Raw genomic sequence first — 19,566 nt, 5'->3', positions numbered from 1 at the left:
AGTTTAAACGTGTCCCCTAGGAGCTCACAGACCAAACAAACAATGTTATTAATGTTTTACTGTTTAATGATGACCGGTATACATCAGTTACATTTACCCAGCCTGGTCATTTAGTAACAACTTTATCAACATCAAGAAAGAACAAGACTTATCATAGCAGTTGCTGCACCTTAAAGAGATTATCAATGTTGAATATAGGCCAGGTAGGGGGAATAAAAATTCCACAGGGTTTGTTTGTCTGTTGACCTATGATAAGGTGCAATAATTACTGCATACATCCACAAAACACATGAGTGCAGGCTGTTAGGGAGTAAAAAGATGTATTTCTACGGCTAACATGCCTAAGTGGTTTACATAGCCTATCTGTGAAAGGAACGTCTGTTAAGCTGAGCATGAATATTAGACGCAATAGAAAACGTGATGTAGGATATGTGACACTTTTGTTTTGTTTTTTAGTTTAAAGGAATAGTTTGACATTTCGAGACATATGCTTATTAACTTTCCTGCTGAAAGTTAAATCAGAAGGTTGCTAGCATTTCATATCTATATTTTTAATGTGAAAATGGAGCCAGGAGATGGTTAGCTAGCTTAGCCATAAGAGACAAGGGGTAACAGCTAGCCTAGCTTTTTACTTTAGTCTTTGTACATGTTAAAGAAATGAGCTATAATGTGTTAATTAGTGAGCTTTGTGGTCATGAACTTGGAGATCGAACACACTTCAACTGGGTGACCCCTGACTGGTAGAGAGCAAAAACAGACAAGACAAGTTTTTTTTAGCTAGTGTGACCACTTGATGTACGATATGGGCCTACTGTATAAGAGGCAGAAGGAGAAGAAGTGTTGTGTCCTTACACCACCTCTTCTAATGATCCATTTCTCTTTACACCTATCTCCTAGAACTCATTGTACATAATATTACTAAAAGTAGTTATAGCTTTCTTTGTATAGCATACAATTAATACAAAAATAACGTACATGGTAGAGGCTTTGTTTCTGGTGACTGTGACAGGGCGAATTAGTTAAATCTTTTTTTCAATAGATTTGATTCTACCCCCTCTCCTCCCCCCTCCAACCAGACTTCAGACCTGTCGGTGACTCAACCTTTTCCTCTCTGGCCACTGCGACCACCTCATCCCCTCTCAGGGCTTCTGAGAATTCAGCATCCCCCAATTCACACCTGTCCACTGCTTTTGATTCCCCAGTCATGGATGTTACACACCCCTCCCCCCATCCTTCTCTCCAGGGAGCACCTACAACTCCCTCCAGCAGTCTCTCTCTGACAGTCAATCAGGTGAAGAAGGAGTTTAAAAAGATCAAGGCAAGAAAGGCCCCGTGCCTGGATGCAATCGGCTCCAGACTGCTTAAAGATTGTGCAGATCAGCTCAGTGAGGTCATCCTGCACACCTTCAACCTGAGTCTGGAGTGAGTTCCAGTCCTGTGGAAGACTTTGTGTGTGGTCCCAGTACCTAAAACTGTGCATCCCAGGGAGCCCAACCACTTCCGACCGGTAGTCTTAACTTCTCACCTGATGAAGACCTTGGAGAGGATTGTATTGCGACACCTGAGAACTCTGGTGAGCTCAGAACTGGTCAGCTCAGATCGCTTACCAACCAGGCATAGGGGTGGAGGATGTCATTATCTATCTATCACACAGATCACTGTCACACCTGGAGAACACTGGGAGCACTGTGAAGGTCATGTTTTTTTATTTCTCCAGTGCTTTCAATACAATACAACCATCACTGCTCTGGGGCAAGCTATTGGAAGCTGGAGTTGACCCCCACCTGTTTGCATGGACCATCAGTTACCTCACTGACAGACCACAGTATATGAGGCTCCAGGACTGTGTGTTTGATGTGGTGATGAGCAGCACAGGAGCACCACAGGGTACAGTGCTCGCTCCTTTTCTCTTAACCCTGTATTATACAGTGGACTTCAGGTACCACACAAGCAGCTGTCACATGCAGAAGTTCTCTGATGATACTGCTATTGTTGGGAGGGTATCAGAGGAGAATGATCAGGAATACCGGGAGGTCATCTTGGACTTTGTCAACTGGTGTGAGTCAAACCACCTTCACATCAATGCCAGCAAGACAAAAGAGATGGTGGTTGACTTTCGCAGGAGGCCGTCTGGTACTACACCGGTGAACATCCAGGGTGTCGACATTGAGATGGTGGAGACAAACAAATATCTGGGTTTTCACCTCAACAATAAACTGGACTGGTCCAAAAACAACACACAGACATCCTGTACAAAAAGGGCCAAAAAGGGCCAAAAGCCGTCTCCACCTGCTGAGGAGGCTGAGGTCCTTTGGTGTGTGCAGGAGCTGGAAGCACAGAGAGGGACAGGAAAAGGCTAAACTGGTGCAGAGGGCTAGCTCTGTTCTATTCTGCCCTCTGGACACCATAGAGGAGGTGGGGGAGAGTTGATGTTAGCCAGGCTAGCATCAATCATGGGCAACACCTCTCACCCCCTACATGAGACTGTGAGTTCCCTGAGTAGCTCCTTCAGCAGCAGACTGCTGCACCCTCGGTGCAAGAAGGAGCGCTACCGCAGGTCCTTCATTCCAGCAGCAGTCAGGCTCTTTAATACAACATCATAATATAGCACTGCTAGCTGTTTCTGCAATATGAGCCATCACTGGACAATATTCTGCACTACGCTTTATTATTTATTACTCTGTGTCACCTCCAACTGTGCAATATTTCATTTCTGTTCATCCGCACCTTACTCATCTGTATATCTGTGTTTATATACTGTCTGTTTATAGAAGGGTGTTTTTTTGTGTAAATATGTTTGATTTATTACTATTATTGCTACAACTAATTCTATTTTTTCTATTTCTTATACTTAATGTGTATTTCTTCGCCTATGTCTACCGAATGTGTATTTGTGTTATTCTGATGTGTACATTTTTTCTTTGAGCTGCTGTAGCACAGGAATTTTCCCAGTGCGGGATTAATAAAGTCTATTTTATCTGATCTTATCTTAAGTAGGATTAAAATGGTGAAGAGAGGGAAATAAAAATATAGTAATACAATACATAAAAGATAATTAAAAGCCAAACTAAACAAGTAATGTTTTAACATTAACAGGAACATTAACAACAGGAGCTGTATAGTATCAATTGCCTTAAGATGAATGAAGGGGTGAAGATACCTGAGGACCTGAGGAGCTCTGGCCTTATTTTATATGCCTTGTAAAGGTACCCGCTGTGTCCACAAACACTGCAATCAGCCAGGTGAAAGTCCACTGGTTATTTCAAGTATTGAGACACTACGACCCAAATATGCTGCACTAACTCTATCACAGTTGGCAGGCTCGCAAATGCTATCTTTAACAGCAGTGATCTTCAACAGGGGGTCCTTGACCCCTATGGGGGTCCTCAGAGTCCTCCAAATTCTTGTTAATTTTTGAAAGATTTTTCAACATGAATCCAACATATTAACAAATATAAATCCCCAATGCTTACTGGCCTATAGGTAAGGTAGTCACTAAGGCCATACAAAGATAGTTAATCCTAACAATTCACTGTGCCACATGTATGTTTAACATTAAAACATGATTTATAAAATCATGCAACAATTATTAGGCTATTTGAATAGTTTAGTATTCTATGCAAAAAAGATAAGTATAAAGACTTTAGGCCGCCCTACAGGTTATTGTTGGCCGAATTTAATATGCAACTTGATTTTATACAGTATATGTAGTAGGGGGTCCCTGCTCCATCTCTCATTCAGTTAAGGGGTCCTTGGCTTATGAAATGTTGAAGACCCCTGTTTTACAGCAATAGCTGGCCAAGAGCTGTAGGATCAGACACAGGAACTCATTCACACACGAATGTGACTATGTAGTGTTTTATCAATGGCCAGATATGTAAGAATATTTTTGTTTGACTTATCTCCATCAGTATAGCTCCCTATGTTTTGCAATGTACTAAGTGACTGACCATGAAATTAGCATAGTGGTTATATTTTCCCCCTCAAATGCGCCTATTGTCCGATGTGTTCCTATCGTGGGCCTCACATTACAAGCCCACAGTGCGGCTATTGTATTTCGACAAGGACCTTTCACACACTCATTGCCAATACTAGCACTTATTGGCAGATTCACAGTCTAACAGTGAGACTCTTGCAGGTGTGGAAATTTCCACTGCACTGTATGATGAGAAAGTGAAACGAATAGATCTGGAATCACAAACAACATGCTTAGAAGATGTGCGTACACACACACACACACACACACACACACACACACACACACACACACAAAAAAGTCCCAATAATCACAGATTCAGCCTATTGCTGATGTCCTATCGTCCGACCCTAGTGACGGTCGTCCCTTATCAATAACCTGAAAAATACCAGATACATAGCCCTATCAGTATTTGGAGGGTTCTCTCATCTTGTCACTGTTTCTGGCTGACTGAAGTCGGTGGGTGACAGCTAGGGGCCAACCAGCCGGGAAACACAGCCTAGCATGGGCACACACGGGAAACACAGCCTAGCATGGGCGTGCGCACACACACACACACACACACACACACACACACACACACACACACACACACACACACACACACACACACACACACACACACACACACACACACACACACACACACACACACACACACACACACACACACCTCAGATTACATGTGCAGGGTGCTGTTAAATGGTGTTAAACCACAAAGTGGCCACTCAACACAGGCATTATTTCCGATTAGATAATTGAGGTCACTTGTAGAGGGGGTTGCTGCAGGTAGCGTGTCTGTCATACTTTCCCTCTAAAGTAAAGTTTGTATAGCAGCTCACACAGGGGCAAACTGTCTCTGTTGTGGTTTTGATTATTGCTTCTATAGGACAGGCTAACTTTGACTAGACAATAGCAGTGTGCTATCAAGGAAAGGCGGTTTGATCGAAGGAGAGGGAAGGGCTTCCCTTTGTACGGACTTATCTCCTCTTGGCCTCTAATCAAGGTTGCAGGCCTGGCTGCAGTCCTAACCCCACAGCCTCATACAGCCTCATACAGCCACAGCCAACAATGGCTCAAACCCATCTTAACAAATAAAAAGACTGCTTGGATTGTGATAGTGTAAAAATACTATTATGACTTGTAGTCCTCAGTTAGAGTGTGATGAATTGTGGTTTACAGTAGACTACACTGATAAACGGCCTTGCCAAGATTCCTGTCCACTCCCTGTCAGCTCATAGTGGAGAGAAGGAGCTCTGTTATAGCCTACCAAATTCATTACCACCTAACTATGAATGTTAACTATCAAATGTGTCTCATCACATTGTGTAATGATGACACAGTGGCAATGCCCACAGCGGGCAGCGACATTTGACACGTCTTACTTCCAGTTAAACTGTTTTGTCAGCACCTACGTGAAACAACAACTACCAAACTCCATATGAAAAATGACTCAAGGAAATGTGAGTGCTTAAAGGGACATTAGCCTACATGAGATTAAAAAAGTCATAGAAGTCACTATAAATCCTCAGGCAGATTGATAATACTGTGAGAGTAGCCTATTGCGATATAATGGAGAGGGAAATCGACTCTTTTCGAGTATTTCACCCTTTAGTCACTAGCTGTCATCATCTTGCTCATCATGAACCCGCTGGAAAGAGTCAAGCTGCGTTATCAATCCCACAGCTGCGTTTGCCCAATAGAGAGAGCAGCGGAAAAAGTGGGCCGGGCTGCACTCCCCCAAGGCTTTATAAAAATTCCCTCATACATCCGCCTTGCGCCGCACGTTATAAACAAAGCAACGCTTCTGTCACTGCAACATTTTGCGCTGTTTTGAAAAGAGAAACAACGTTTTTGTGGACTTTTTTCATCTCAGAAGTGTTCATCTCAGGACAATCAGAAGTTTAATCCACAGGTAGGTCTCTGCTCCAAATGATAAACTTTGAATGTTTTCATTAGCCTATTTATTTTTAATAAGAAACTGTGCGCTGTTTAGCAGCATGTCTGAGCACGCCTATTCCTAGTTTTATTCGACCACAAGTAATATAAAAGGCCAAATCACAGAGAAAACATTGTGCATATATTTCAGAATGTGTTTAGATTTTTGTGCATATAAGATAATGCAAAACACTTTCATGTACAGTTATTTCATGTAGGCTACATGTTCTTTTTGGGAGGGAATTTATATGTTTTTTGGAAATTTCTCTTTAATAGTAGGTCACACGTGTGTAGCATGTAAGCAGGTACAGGAACTTATCATAGATCAACATGCCTTTCACACAGTGACACTGGAAGCACGCGCACACACACAAGCAGGAAGCTTTTATATATAGTATTATTATTATTATTATTATTATTATTATTATAAATATTATGAGAGCCATAATTGCATGACAAATCCTCTTTGCTTTCTAGCCTTGATATACGACATACGATATAAGACAACAAACAACAAATGCATGAGGGTGTGAGCAGGGTGAGGGGTCAAAATATGAAAAATGTTGTTTATTAACTTAAGGCATTAATCGCAGTCTGCCAAAAATACAAAGATATCCTCCATTAGTTGGTACCAAAACAACACTGTAGGTTATTGTGTGTGTTTATAATTTTCCAGCTAATTCCGATGTTGAGCAAAAATCCTTTCAAAAGGTCTTCAATCCTGTCTAAAAGGTTATGAACCTGATCTCCGATGGTCTGCTGAGCCGTGTTGATACAGGAGGATACATCCCACAATAAACAACAACAGCAGCAGCAGCTGCTTGAACTGCTGATGGTGTGATCCCCTCAAACCACCCTGACCCCCACTCAGCAACGTACTGTAGCAATGGAGACACCCACATTTTGATATCTTTTTACAATCTAAAAATGTAGGTCTATGACGGCTTAGTCCAGCAGGCCTGCTTCTGCTGCTGCGCTAGTATTTTAGAAGCAGGGATTTGACAGATTAAACGAGTTCCCAAAGATTAGGGAAGCAATCATTGTTTCTGCAGATGGAAGAAGCGCGTGGATTTAAAACTATATGGAGTCAAAGGAGGAAGGATGGCCTGGCCTTGATTCTGGCTCCCTAATATTGAGACTTGCTGCCCAGATCTAATCAGTACATATGTTCCTCTCTCTCAGCAAACAGAGAGAGTTTGAGCTCATGTTGTTTTGTTACTTGGATGTTCTGGCTTAAAGCAGTGTGTCATATCTCTGGATACAAAACGAGCACTAATGTGTTATAGGCCTGCATAAGTGTTGTTGTTTTCCTCTAGAGCTCAAGCCACATCATCTCGCTCTCAAGTGAAAACATTGGATTTTCAAAAAAGCCTGCTTTTCATGAATCCACATATAAAACCTGATCACAAGAGTTCTCTTTATTGTCAAAGCTTGACAAAGTAATAGATTAGGAATTGGATGGTAAGAGCATATAGTTAGTATGTAAAGGCTTTATTATGATGTTGTCATGTGACTTACACTCAACAAATGTTGTAATCTTGTTTCAGAAATATTAAAACCGTTCCAGCCAGTATTTCATCGAAAGTATAGTTTGTATTCTATGTTATGCAGCTAATTTTATGCTACGCATTTTAAGCCTGTGTCCTCCCACGTCTTCCTGCTCGTGATTGCATAACACAGTTTCACTTCTGCCAGGCCAAATATGTGTCGGTGAATAGTTTTGTTTTTTTTCCTCACAGCCTGACATTTTCTAAAAAAATTAATTAAAAAGCCACAAGTGTCATTAGCGAATATGCATGTAGCTCATATGCAGGTCAAACCCGTTCCGGTTTGACCTGGTTAAAGACAATGGGCGACTGTTGCCAATGACACAAGACGGTTTTGAAGTGAAGCCAGTTTAAAGAGAGACCCCTGCTGCTGCTGCTGCTGCAGCAGCAGCAGCAGCAGCAGCAGCAACAACAAGCTAAAATCCCTGTGAGAAAAAGATACACTGCTTGGGCATCATTTCCCTTTTTAATAGATTGCTTTTAGGCATTGGCCAGCTTTCTGATAATCTGAAACACAACATAAAACTCTTCATAAATTATATTGAATGTAGCAATGTTTGTCCATGCCTACTATTTGACATGACATAACTACATCTATAAAATTAGTTTGACAAATCATTACATAAGAAGTGTCAAGACTCATGTGGTATCCTAACTGTAATATTAAGTTATACGAATGCTGATCTGTAAGCTATATTATTTACTTACCTATTAAGAATAATAATTAATTTCCTTACCCTGTTTCAGAAGTTATCTGCTAGTAAGTGACGTTCCAGAAGGAGGTGCTACTACTTCTGAATCTGAGTATGTCCGCGGACCGGATGACAACTCTAGCTAAGTTAGACCGAGGAAGTTGTTGCTAGCGAGAGACATGTGAAAGTAACTTGTAAATATGTCATGCCTACCTGTTTGTATTAAACTTGCTGATGTATTTGGATGTTGTGGACATTCAGTTCTTCCATAGAAGATGCAACAACTCATATATCATTGCTTTAGAGTCTTGTGTGAGTTTAATCTAAAATACCACCCTCCCTCCGCTCCTCTTGGCCAGGTGAAACATTAGCTCAGCAAGGCGAACAGTTGGAGGTACACCTCTGATGTAAACCGCAGGTGACCTAGTTGTCTCTATAGCCAGGTTCTCTCTGTACTGCCAACCTGAAAAACGGGTGGTGATGGTGGCCAAGTACAGAGGAAGTCTGCACTCGGTTAATGAACTCTGTCTGGTTTTATGCAGCAGTGTTTGGAAATGGGCTTAGAGGATTCCCCCCATGTTGATGACCCCCCCCCCCATTTTCTAATCTGAAACAGTTGTTTCATTTTTCAACATCATGAACATGACTTCTCTCACATGGCTGTGGAATCTCAACGGGGGCTGATCTCTTGTCCTCTTCAACAAAGCTCCTGCAGTGTGATGGCGGCCATGTTTTTGAAGGCCTCAGCAGAAAAATGAACCTGTTGTTTGATACTCCTCTTCCTTTGTGCTATTGTGAGATCCGGCTGGCTCCGGTCTCTGTTCTCCCAGTCAGAGGAGCATGTGTGTATGTATGTGTGTGTGTGTGTTTGTATGTCTAGGGCGTTTTCTTCCAGACATCTCCACATTTTAAATGTAACTAATCAATTCCTTGAAAAGACTACCTCACTCCGGCTGCCCTACTGCAGTCCTGTAGGTCGATTGTTGATTAGTTGTCTGCTCTGGCTGTATACAAAGACAAACGGAAAGACGGAGAGCACAGATGGAATGAGTATGGGAAGAGCAAACATAGCAACTGCAAACAAAGCAGAAACCAAGATACAGAAAAGTGACAGAATGCACAGAGCTAGAAAGCCAGCACAGGGATGAAAAGAGGCTGGGATGTTTTGATGGAAACCAGTGTGTCTGTTTCTTCCTGTGTGTGGGTCAGTGAAGGCTTCCTTCAGCAAGGGGAGAGAGGAGGGCAGGCCCCTGGCTCACAGGAGCCAGTGGACAAAGAGCCCTCTTAACCGCCTAATTTGATTTGCATGCAGAGCCACAGCCTGCCCCCTTTCCTCCAACACAGCATCATGACCCACAGCACAGTCTGCGCCTGGCTTCTCTTTATACTCCCCTTTACTTCCTTTTTTTATTCTTAGCCTTTCTAAGTCTCTTTCTGTTGGTTTATCCCTCTCTTCTTTCTTGTTTTGAAATATTTTCTCAATCTTGAAGCTTTTATCAGGGAGGGACTGCTTCAGTTTTCAGTTCCTTAAGTCCTCTGTCTGTTTTAAAAAAGCATGTGTAGACAATTTTAGCCACAATGGTGTTTTAGGCATGTTTCAGTACAGTGAGAATTACACATTTCTTCTTTTTTTTTTTTTTTTTTAACCCTCTGTACTAGAGCATTCCTTTACATGTTGCTGAGACACATAAGGCTGCCTGCCGGTGTACCCGGTCTGCCAGGTTGTCAGTGAGACTGTGTGTGGTTCAGAGGTGTTTGCCTGTTATGTGGTCAGCATGTTAGGGCAGATCACAGCGCCAGTCTCTACTCATGTTCCCGTGTTTGTACACCTGTGTGGGTGTATGCGTACGTGAGTGCCAGCAAGCATACTGTATTCATTTGTTTTTATGAGCTTTCTGTAAATAAGAATTACCCCCCCCCCCCAAAAAAAAAAGTTCAAGCATTCTGTCATTTGATTGTCTGTAAGTCAGCCTACTATAGCCTGCCAACCTTTGCCACACCTTTTTTTTTTTTTTTTTAAAAAGAGGGTTGAATAAAATGACATCTTTGTTCATTTAAAAGAAGAACCCTAAGTATTTTCCATAGTTTGGGAAAGCCCCCACACATTATCCAATATAACCTGACGTGTACTCAATAATCATTTTGATCTCTCCAACTCCCAGGCACTACAGCTCTTTGAAATGGATGACATCCAGGTTGTTGAGTCCAAACCCCTGCTGGTTGACAGGGAACTGCCGGTATGTATTCTGAACAGAGCCAAGACAAATAGTGTTTGAAAAGAATTCTCAGAAAACAGCTTGAGTACTAGATTGCTCAGCTTTGCATGATTTATACCCGACGATGAAGTTGCTTGTGTGGTTCATTAGTACATCTGTGGTTTAATCAGATTGCTGCATATAAGAATTTGAGCACATTTAAATGAATGCTGTTCACAATGAAATGCACAATCATGATTATAAGTTACTAACATTATACCTACCATAATTTCTAACTATTTTCTGACAAAACTCTGAGCCATCAAAGTAATATAAACCATAGTGAAAGTGTTTTTTTTTGTTTTTTTTGTTTTTTAAAAAGGAGAATACACAAGTAAGAACTCAGAGCACTCAGTAATAGAAATGTTTAATCTTCATCTGGATTTGCATTAAAATACAAACAGTGATATGCAATCATGTGTGCCAGGTTTGTTTTGTAGCCTCATAGATGGAAAAAGCACAATAATCGCACAATTAGCAATTCATATTTGTTGGATTTGGATCTGCACCGTAATATCGCGGTGTGTAGCACAAGGTCTGAAAGTAGTTTGCTATCCTTTGTCGACAACTACAAAGTTGTGCAGTTGAAATGATACCCTGTGCCTCATATGACAGAGGTCATATGGATGTAAAAATGCATTCAGTGACAGGATGGCGCCCTCAGGATATTAGATTATAGCATGTTGTAATGTAATTACATTAGTTTTGTATTTTCATTACTCTGTTCTTTCCTTGCAGGGCCTGAGAGAAGCTGTACAGCAGCTTGTTATCAAGGTATGATGATGAAGAATATTATTTCGGCTAACATACATGACAGAAACAATTATTTAACACAATTTGCCACCGTATCTAACCAAAACAGGAATAGGCTGAAGCCAAGGCTTAATCCCTATAGAATCACCCAGACACAAGAAATGTTTGCAGACACAAGAAATATGATCCAGCATTTATCATACCTACCAGTTGTAAACCCAGTCTTATTATTGGAAGCTTGTGTTGACAGATGATTGTAATTACTGACAGTTTTATTCTATATCTTATTATTTTAGCTTGTTTGGTACCATCTAGTGGTGGATAAAAAATAAATACTCTGCCACTAGTCAACATAGCTGCTGCAGTGGCTCATCTATCAATGCAATGACCTTTCAGCCGCTTTGATTTTATTAAGACTGAAATCTAATTGCGCCTCCTCTAATTCAGTCGGCTACTGAGAGTGATGAAACACATGTTGGACAGATAACACAGCTACAGTGCATCAACCCTTTCACTTTCCTCTCTAGCACATATTCACACACTCACACACATTTTGAATGTTATATGGGTGCTGCTGAGTCTGGGGGCCTCGCAGCACTTTGGACAGTGCTCAGACTCTCAGTCAAACATTTTTTAGAAAAGTTGCTGAACTTACAGGTACAGCGTCCGTATGAAGTAAAAAGTTATTCCTTAATTGTCCCATACACACGGTACCATGAATGGGGAAACTATATTACTGCATTTCAACCCATCCTAAGTGTTAGGACAGCTATACATACAGCATCCAAGGAGCAGCTTGGTGTTTGGTGTCTTGCTCAGGGACACTTTGACATGTGGCCGGGGGAGCCTGGGGTTGATCCGCCAACCTTATGGTTATGGGGTGACCACTCTACCTCCGAGCCTCAAGCCACTTTTCTCAAAATTGCATTGACCTTTACCTCAAACACAGTGGCTCCAGTCTTGGAGGTCAGCGTTTGTGAGATTATGGGTTTTCTGGTCAGGCAGTCAGTGGGCAGAGATCTTTCACCAAGCTTTTTAAGGAGCTAATTTGCACTTAAAGCTGTTGCACTGACCGGTAAGATGACCTAAAGTTTCCAGTGCAAGGGTTTGATATCTCTTTGGCGGCTAATTTTCCAAACATTAATGACATAGGTTTAGTTGAGGGTGACGATATTGCGAGTTTACTCCTGACGTTCATAATAAATGCATATGCACTTACATGCACACATGTTGTTGTGTTGAGGATTGTCTCCCCTGTGTAGCCTGCTTGAGTTTGCCCAGTAGAGGTGGAGGGGGGGTGAAGCGAGGCACGGTGAATCCTTAGATGTTTACGTCTCCTTGGCAGTTTCTCCAAAGCAGATCCCATGCGGTCAAAACTGGTTTGAAAACAACCCAATAGGTCATTGCTAGACCTACATGTCAGGTCACCATAGGGCATATTTTTTTAGGATTCAATCTGCACATCAACAGTTTGATTTCAAAATATTTTGGTAAAAATATAGAAATGTAAGGATGTATACAAGCATTTGTCTCATATAACAACACTGTTTTCAAAACAAACATGTTTTGACATATTCACCAGTTTGTTTTCACAACATCTTTTAGACAGGAAGTTGCACTCAAGAGTGTATATCTCATTTTCAAATACACACCCATTATGAGAATTAACAGCATTTAGAGTTTAAGCTTTTATGTTGCAATATTCTGTCTGTATTGCTTCTGCTTATATAAGCCTATTAAATCAGTTAGTCACTGACTGTTAGGAAGTATTTTTAGAAGATGTTTATGACTTTATCTTGACTAAATCTTTGTCAAGATCTTTCTAGCCTTGGCTGCTGTGATACATTTTATTATTTTAGCTAAGGTTCCTCATTATTTTTGGGAATGTTTCCCCGAAATAATTCTACACTAACTGGTGTCTTCTCCTCCCTCATTCATTCAGCATGTTTTCCTACTGATCACACACCCATATGTACTCACCATGTCAACACAGTAGCCAATGCCCCTCTATCTGACATTGGTTGATCCAATTTAGGGATATCTCCATCTAGAGTTAGCTTGTTTTGACCAGCCGGCAAGGCACCATGGGAGGCTGGGGGCTTAGCCCAACTGGTAAGCAGCGGGGTTATAAAATGCAGCTCTCAGAGCAGGTCTAAACAACTTCAGAGGCTTAACAACATTTAGATCTAAAGCTCAGGGAGCCACTGTGACTACAATTTTTCAGTAGCGAGCAGCGTTGACCTCTTCTCCTGCAAACATGGTTCTGGAGGATTCTGATATGGAAATGATTGTTGCTGAGATTGAAGTCAGTGTGAGTAGACTAAAGGCTTTATTGAAATGCTTGCTTGCTGAGTAGTTTCCAGTGAAGTGTTGGATTATGCTCCCTGCTGCAGTTGTAGAACAGGTGTCAGCACTGACTAAAGAATTGTTTTATATTTCTGTTTTGTGATTTAAAAAGTGACCTAAATATGTTGGATTCATGTTAATGTATATTTTCAGTCATATATATATATATATATATATATATATATATATATATATATATATATATATATATATATATATATATATATATATATATATATATATATATATATATATATATATATATATATAAAATTTTACCTTTTTAAAACCTTATCAAACAATAATTTGGTGGCCTCCCTGCAGTAACTCAGAGGTGCAACATGTTTCTCATCTTTTTAGCTTAAAGCTGAATTCCTTGATGTTTACTTGGAATTTTGTTCAATTGTTTTTGTTATCCACACATTTTAGTCAAAGTTTGGTCTTTTTTTTTTTTTTTTTCATCTATAGGAGCATGATGTGGAGACTCCTCATGGAAGAATTCACTGTACAATGAAGGGGGTTCCCAAGGGTGACAGACCAGTCATCCTCACCTTCCATGACATTGGACTAAACCGTAAGTCTCAATCAGCTCAATCTAGGTGAAACATCTGTTGTTGTGTCCAAAGCCTTGGGGCGTTCTGAATTAACCGTACGACGTGGGACAAGATTAGGTTCACCAAGCTAACTTTTATATTGTTAAGTCTACAACATCACAGTATCTAAACTCTTCCATGCTTACTGACAGATTTCTTGTGATGGTGTCAAATATTGTAAGACGAAGCAAAAACAAATGTATTCTCTGGTTACTTGAGATCATTTCTACTTATCAGCCATGTGTCACTCATCCACCTCCCTTTTCTTTGGGCTGCTCTCTAGACAAAACTTGCTGGGACACGCTCTTCAACCATGAGGACATGTCAGAGATCATGCAGCACTTTGCCGTATGTCACGTTGACTCCCTCGGGCAGCATGAGGGAGCTAACACCTTTTCCACTGGGTGAGCCACGCAGACACACACATGGTCACAAAAACACACAAGCACTTAATGTAAGTCAAGCAGTTGGTGACCTTTGACTCGGCAGGTAGATCCTGCGGCTGTACTAAGACGACGTCATTTGAAGTGTGTTGCAGGGATAGGTGTTTATCTCGTTTTATCTCTGCTTTAATGGGGGGGACTTTGCCTCACGTCAGTGCTACATAAGCTGATGATGATTTAAAACACAGTGAAACATAAATTGCTAATACTGGCTGATAACAACAATACGAAGCAATTCAGACCAGTGATTAGATAAAGGCTATTATTTAATAGTTCAATATTAATTGTAACAATATGCTTTTTGTCTTCCAGATATGAGTACCCTTCTATGGACCAACTCTCTGAGACCCTTCCACTGGTGTTAAAGCACTTTGGGTAAGTTGAGCTGCAGTTTTCACACCAACTGACGCTCAAATTTAAGACTGTTTCTAACCGGTTGTTCTAACAGTTTCCATATATGTTTGAGCGCAGGCTGAAGAGTGTTGTCGGAATGGGCATTGGAGCCGGGGCCTATGTTCTGACCAGATTTGCTGTAAGTTTCCCCCTCCCCCTCTCTATCAGGCTTAATAATTATGAGTTTTAATCATTTAAGGATTAACAGAGCTAGCTAATGTGTTTCTTCTTTTTGCTGATTTTGGCAATATAATGCTGCTTATTGCTTGAGCCTGCTGAGCCATAAAAGCTTCCAGATCGGAATGTTCCAGATCAGCTCAACACTGTGCTCAGTAGGAAGTCTCACTCTGTTGACACAAGGCGGACAGAGATAGAACTTTTAACTCCTTGCTGCGGCCTTCATAATATCATAATAGCATCCTTGCACTATATATTTTTATTTATTTAAAATGTATTTGACCAGGAAAGCCTCTTTGTAACGCAGAATATATTCCAAATTAGAATTAAACAGAAATTGAATTATAAAATCACTTGGGGAAAACAGTTTTTTCACAAATATTTAGCTCAATGCAGCATTGTATGTTGCAGTAATAAATCACTTATTTCATGCTGTTTGTTTTTAGCTGGACTACCCGAACATGGTGGAGGGGCTGTTGCTCATCAACATCAACCCATGTGCTGAGGGATGGATGGACTGGGCTGCACACAAGGTAACATACATTAATAGATATCATACACACATACAACATTTTAAATAATTGTCTGAAACACCACCAGAGGCTAACTGGAAACTGATAATTTTGGACTGGCAGAGCTAACAAAAACAAACTCTGCATTAAAAGCTAAATGTAGTTTTTATGTCTAATTTCAGATCAGCGGCTGGACCAATGCCATGACTGACATGATTATCACCCACCTCTTTGGAAAGGTACTGATTCTTTTTGAGTTGTTAACTAAGTCTTTCTAGGCCTTTAGGTCTCAGTGAGTCAAACTAATTTTGTGTTTGGTCACCCACAGGAGGAGATCCACAACAACCAGGACCTAATTGGAACATACCGCCACCACATCATGAATGACATGAACCAGTTTAACCTGCATCTCTTTGTCAAATCCTACGAAAGGTAAAGAAAACACATCAAAGTCAGTTGGCTAGAAATGCACTAAAGAAAAACGGGTTGCAAAATCGTAACTTTTAATTATGATAAAACTGGAGGATTTTTTTATAACATAATGTCTCTCTCTACAGTCGGAGGGATCTGGAAATTGAGAGGCCGATCCCCGGAAGCAGTGTCAGGACCCTCAAGTAAGTTGTCATTAAGCAACAATCTGCTGCCTGCTGCATATTTTATTTTAAATCACAATATTATAATAAATATGTAATTGTATGTGTCTCCCTTATCCAGGTGCCATTCTCTGCTGGTGGTTGGCGACAGCTCTCCTGCTGTGGAGGCTGTGGTGAGTTAAAGCACAATCTCTGTCGTTTACACAGCCATTAAAAACGAGGCTTAAATGCAACTGATTAGACTTCCCACCACCACCGTTAACCCAGCTGACTTGTGCTGGACGTGTTTTCCATTCACTCCAGTTAAGCTAAGTTTAAGCCAAAGAGATATGCAAGACAGTTTAACATGACTTAGGCAAGAACAAAGTTGGGAACAGATATCAAGTGACAGTAGTTTCAATCTGTTTAAAGTTGAGAGAATTGTGTGACTGTTACTGCTTTTAGCTCAGAGAGGTGCCCCAAATCCCACAAACACCACTACTGATTAGTTCAGCTTTTATGAGCCATAGCCAGCGATTACAAGTGATCCATTAAAGGTCCAGTGTGTTTAGTTGTTCATTATCAAAACCTGTGTTGCCCGTTCACAAACTTGTCCTTTTTCATTAATATTTACCACCACCATCAATTCACCACCATCAATAAAATTGAAATTTTACATTTGCATTCGCATGAACTGGGGTAGATGCTCCATATTCATGCGCCATCTTGAAATACGTTAGCCGGTAAGGGACATACAGGACATACTGCTCCGCCTTTCGCTGTCACATGATGCAAGTTTGAAGAAGGAAACATGGAGGACCACACGTATTCAACATCCAAATTTCAGGAACGGGAGTCTTCGCCCAGAAAAAAAGGATATTGAAAAGAGCAAGAGACCGGCTTTTTGAAGCGTGAAGGCTACTGTAGCTGTAATACGTACTTTGAACTGCTTGGTGCGAGAGAGTTGATTGCGATATATGATCTCAATGCTAGATGGGGAGAAATTCCTACACATTGGACCTTTTTAAAACCTTATTTTCAAATTGTAGTTCAACAAAATTTAACTTTTTATCGTATATTATTTTAGCCATAGCAATTTATATATTCAACCTGCAAAATATGACCACTAATGATATAAGATACTTTACTGAATAGATGTGTTATTTGTACCCACAGGTTGAGTGCAACACCAAGCTGGACCCAACAAAGACGACCCTGCTTAAGGTACAAGGGCCTCCTCCACCTCCTGTCCCATGTCCTCATTCAGATTATAATAGCCTTGATGGAAACGCATCGGCTGATAAGATTCCAGTGGCTCAGCATGTATCTGGTGACATATTAACCATGGGTGAAGCTGAATGAGGCGATGTGTGTATGCATATCGCCTCTGAGAACGCAATCTGCTGCAACTGACCTACTTGTATTGGCCCATGGCAACCTTTTATGATCCACGACTAAAACCAAATGGCTGTTGGAGCTAAAATGGGTGCCATTTATTGGGGTTAACTGTTTAGGGTCTAGAGGAACACTGATTTGAGGTAGCAGCGACAAGGTGTTCGGCATGTTCAAATGGGACATGTTGAGTGTAATGGGGGGGGTAATGGCGTGTGTCCACTGCTGTGCGAATGTACAAATGCCAACATGCTAAATGCTAATGGCCTCTTTCGTGTTTTCCCTCCTCCCTCCAGATGGCTGACTGCGGAGGCATGCCCCAGGTTGACCAGGTGTGTATATTTACATGACAAAAACAAGAAGAACTTTGCTAGACACTGTAAATGTTGTAGAGCGAGGCTGGATAATTGGCACAGAGGGTCAGGTGGACGGATGGATGGCATACGAAGGTTGCACTTAAGAGCATTAGCAAGTGGCAGACATGAACCACAGTTGTCAGGTTGTAATCCTCTACCCTGCATAGCACCTGCTCATAACAGCTGTCATATCTTAGACACTGAGCCATAAGCTGCTGGATGAGAGATTGAGTCTGTCAATGTTATGTAAACAAGTGTGATAATGACAAGAGGACTAATTATCTCCCTACTTTTTTTTCTCTCTACAGCCTGCCAAACTGACAGAAGCTTTCAAGTACTTCATTCAGGGCATGGGATACAGTAAGTATTCAAGACATGCAGTATTTTTTACCTTGGTGACATGCACTTCCCAGGAATGTTGTGGTTAGATTTTAAAGCTTTGTAAACTTTTATAAATTAAACCCATTCTGATATAACCTCTAAATACAAATATAAACCTGAAAATGAGCATAATATGAGCACTTTAAACATTGTAATTTGTTTTTGGTGCCATGAGTGTTTGTAGAGTTCAGCTGCATTCTCCTCTTCACCCCTGTGTTGGTGTTGGTTAATAAATGACCCATGTACTCGCAGTGTAACAAGAACTCCAAAGCCAAAGGTCAACTCCAGATGTTTATTGTACTACAAAGTGTGCAGACAATGGCAGTTGAAGAACTAGTCAAATTTAAAAGTGGTACCACTGAAGAAATAATCTTGCAAAACTGACATTATTATAAGTAAAAATGTACTAAAATGATGAAAGAAATAATACCCACTATTCAGGTCAAAATGGCTTGTGTCACAGTTATGGCATTATATATTATACAATTGGAAACTCATTCACAGTAGCACTAGTATAATCTTCAGTCAAAACCGTGCCTTTACTAAATCCTCCTCTCCTCTCCTCCCCTCCCCTCAGTGCCCTCTGCCGGCATGACCCGCCTGGTCCGCTCCCGGACCGCTTCCGGCTCCAGCGTCACCTCCTTTGAGGGCAACCGCTCCCGCTCCCACACCAGCGAGGGAAACCGCTCCCGCTCGCACACAAACGAGGGCAGCCGCAGCCACACTGCCGAGAACCAGCGCGGACGCTCCCACACGGAGGGCACGGCCAACAGCAACGTAGACCAAACCGTGCCCAAGTCCACCGAAGTGTCCTGTTAAGTGAACCTTCACTCTTCAGGCACCCAAACCTCTCAAGATCCCTTCGGATTGTGCTGCGCTGCCTCTAACTGACACACTCATTACTACGCACATACACACTAATGTGGGTGAGAGGGACATTAAGATGGCATACCTGGAATTGTACAAATGCACAATGGACACTCGCATGCAGAATATTTGATGCAGCTGAGATTGCCCCAATTTGAAAATATGATGTCTTGAGTGGGAGGTCAGGGTCAACTGTGTCTGTTTAGTCATTCTGAAGGACTCAAACATATGCGAACAGAAAATGCTCCTGAGCTCCTTGGTCAGGTGAATGTTTAGTTGGGGGCAACGCAGCATTTGGGAACACCAAAGCCGTGAATGTCGGAGAAAGCTGTGGCTACAAGGACACCAGCTATATATAGATTAAAGTATTTCC

The 19,566-nt window shown here is 41.3% G+C and overlaps 1 protein-coding gene across 2 annotated transcripts; it reads left to right on the top strand.

The window, feature by feature from the left end:
* The first annotated feature begins 5,738 nt into the window (after positions 1 to 5,738).
* Positions 5,739 to 19,558, top strand: ndrg1a (N-myc downstream regulated 1a). 2 transcript variants are annotated; one of them, XM_078268422.1, is made up of 17 exons: positions 5,739 to 5,891; positions 8,209 to 8,265; positions 10,316 to 10,390; positions 11,147 to 11,182; positions 13,976 to 14,081; positions 14,384 to 14,504; positions 14,856 to 14,918; positions 15,015 to 15,075; positions 15,560 to 15,646; positions 15,808 to 15,864; positions 15,954 to 16,057; positions 16,183 to 16,239; positions 16,340 to 16,391; positions 17,374 to 17,421; positions 17,886 to 17,921; positions 18,254 to 18,305; positions 18,904 to 19,558. In XM_078268422.1, the coding sequence occupies exons 3-17, from the start codon at positions 10,334 to 10,336 to the stop codon at positions 19,143 to 19,145; spliced, it is 1,179 nt and encodes a 392-aa protein (XP_078124548.1). In that variant the 5' UTR covers positions 5,739 to 5,891; positions 8,209 to 8,265; positions 10,316 to 10,333; the 3' UTR covers positions 19,146 to 19,558. The 2 variants fall into 2 exon arrangements, with proteins under 2 accessions (XP_078124548.1, XP_078124547.1); XM_078268421.1 differs by lacking the exon at positions 8,209 to 8,265.
* Positions 19,559 to 19,566: the final 8 nt, after the last annotated feature.

This window comes from Sander vitreus, chromosome 14 (assembly GCF_031162955.1).
Source record: "Sander vitreus isolate 19-12246 chromosome 14, sanVit1, whole genome shotgun sequence".
In the NCBI taxonomy this organism is placed as follows: domain Eukaryota; kingdom Metazoa; phylum Chordata; class Actinopteri; order Perciformes; family Percidae; genus Sander; species Sander vitreus.
This window is presented reverse-complemented; position numbering and strand designations above follow the sequence as displayed.

Coding starts and splice junctions, on each gene's coding strand:
- ndrg1a (XM_078268421.1), top strand. CDS start 10,334: ATGGATGACATCCAGGTTGTTGAGTCCAAACCCCTGCTGGTTGACAGG. Junction 14,919..15,014: donor CTGGTGTTAAAGCACTTTGG/GTAAGTTGAGCT, acceptor GTTTGAGCGCAG/GCTGAAGAGTGTTGTCGGAA. Junction 17,422..17,885: donor CAAAGACGACCCTGCTTAAG/GTACAAGGGCCT, acceptor TCCTCCCTCCAG/ATGGCTGACTGCGGAGGCAT.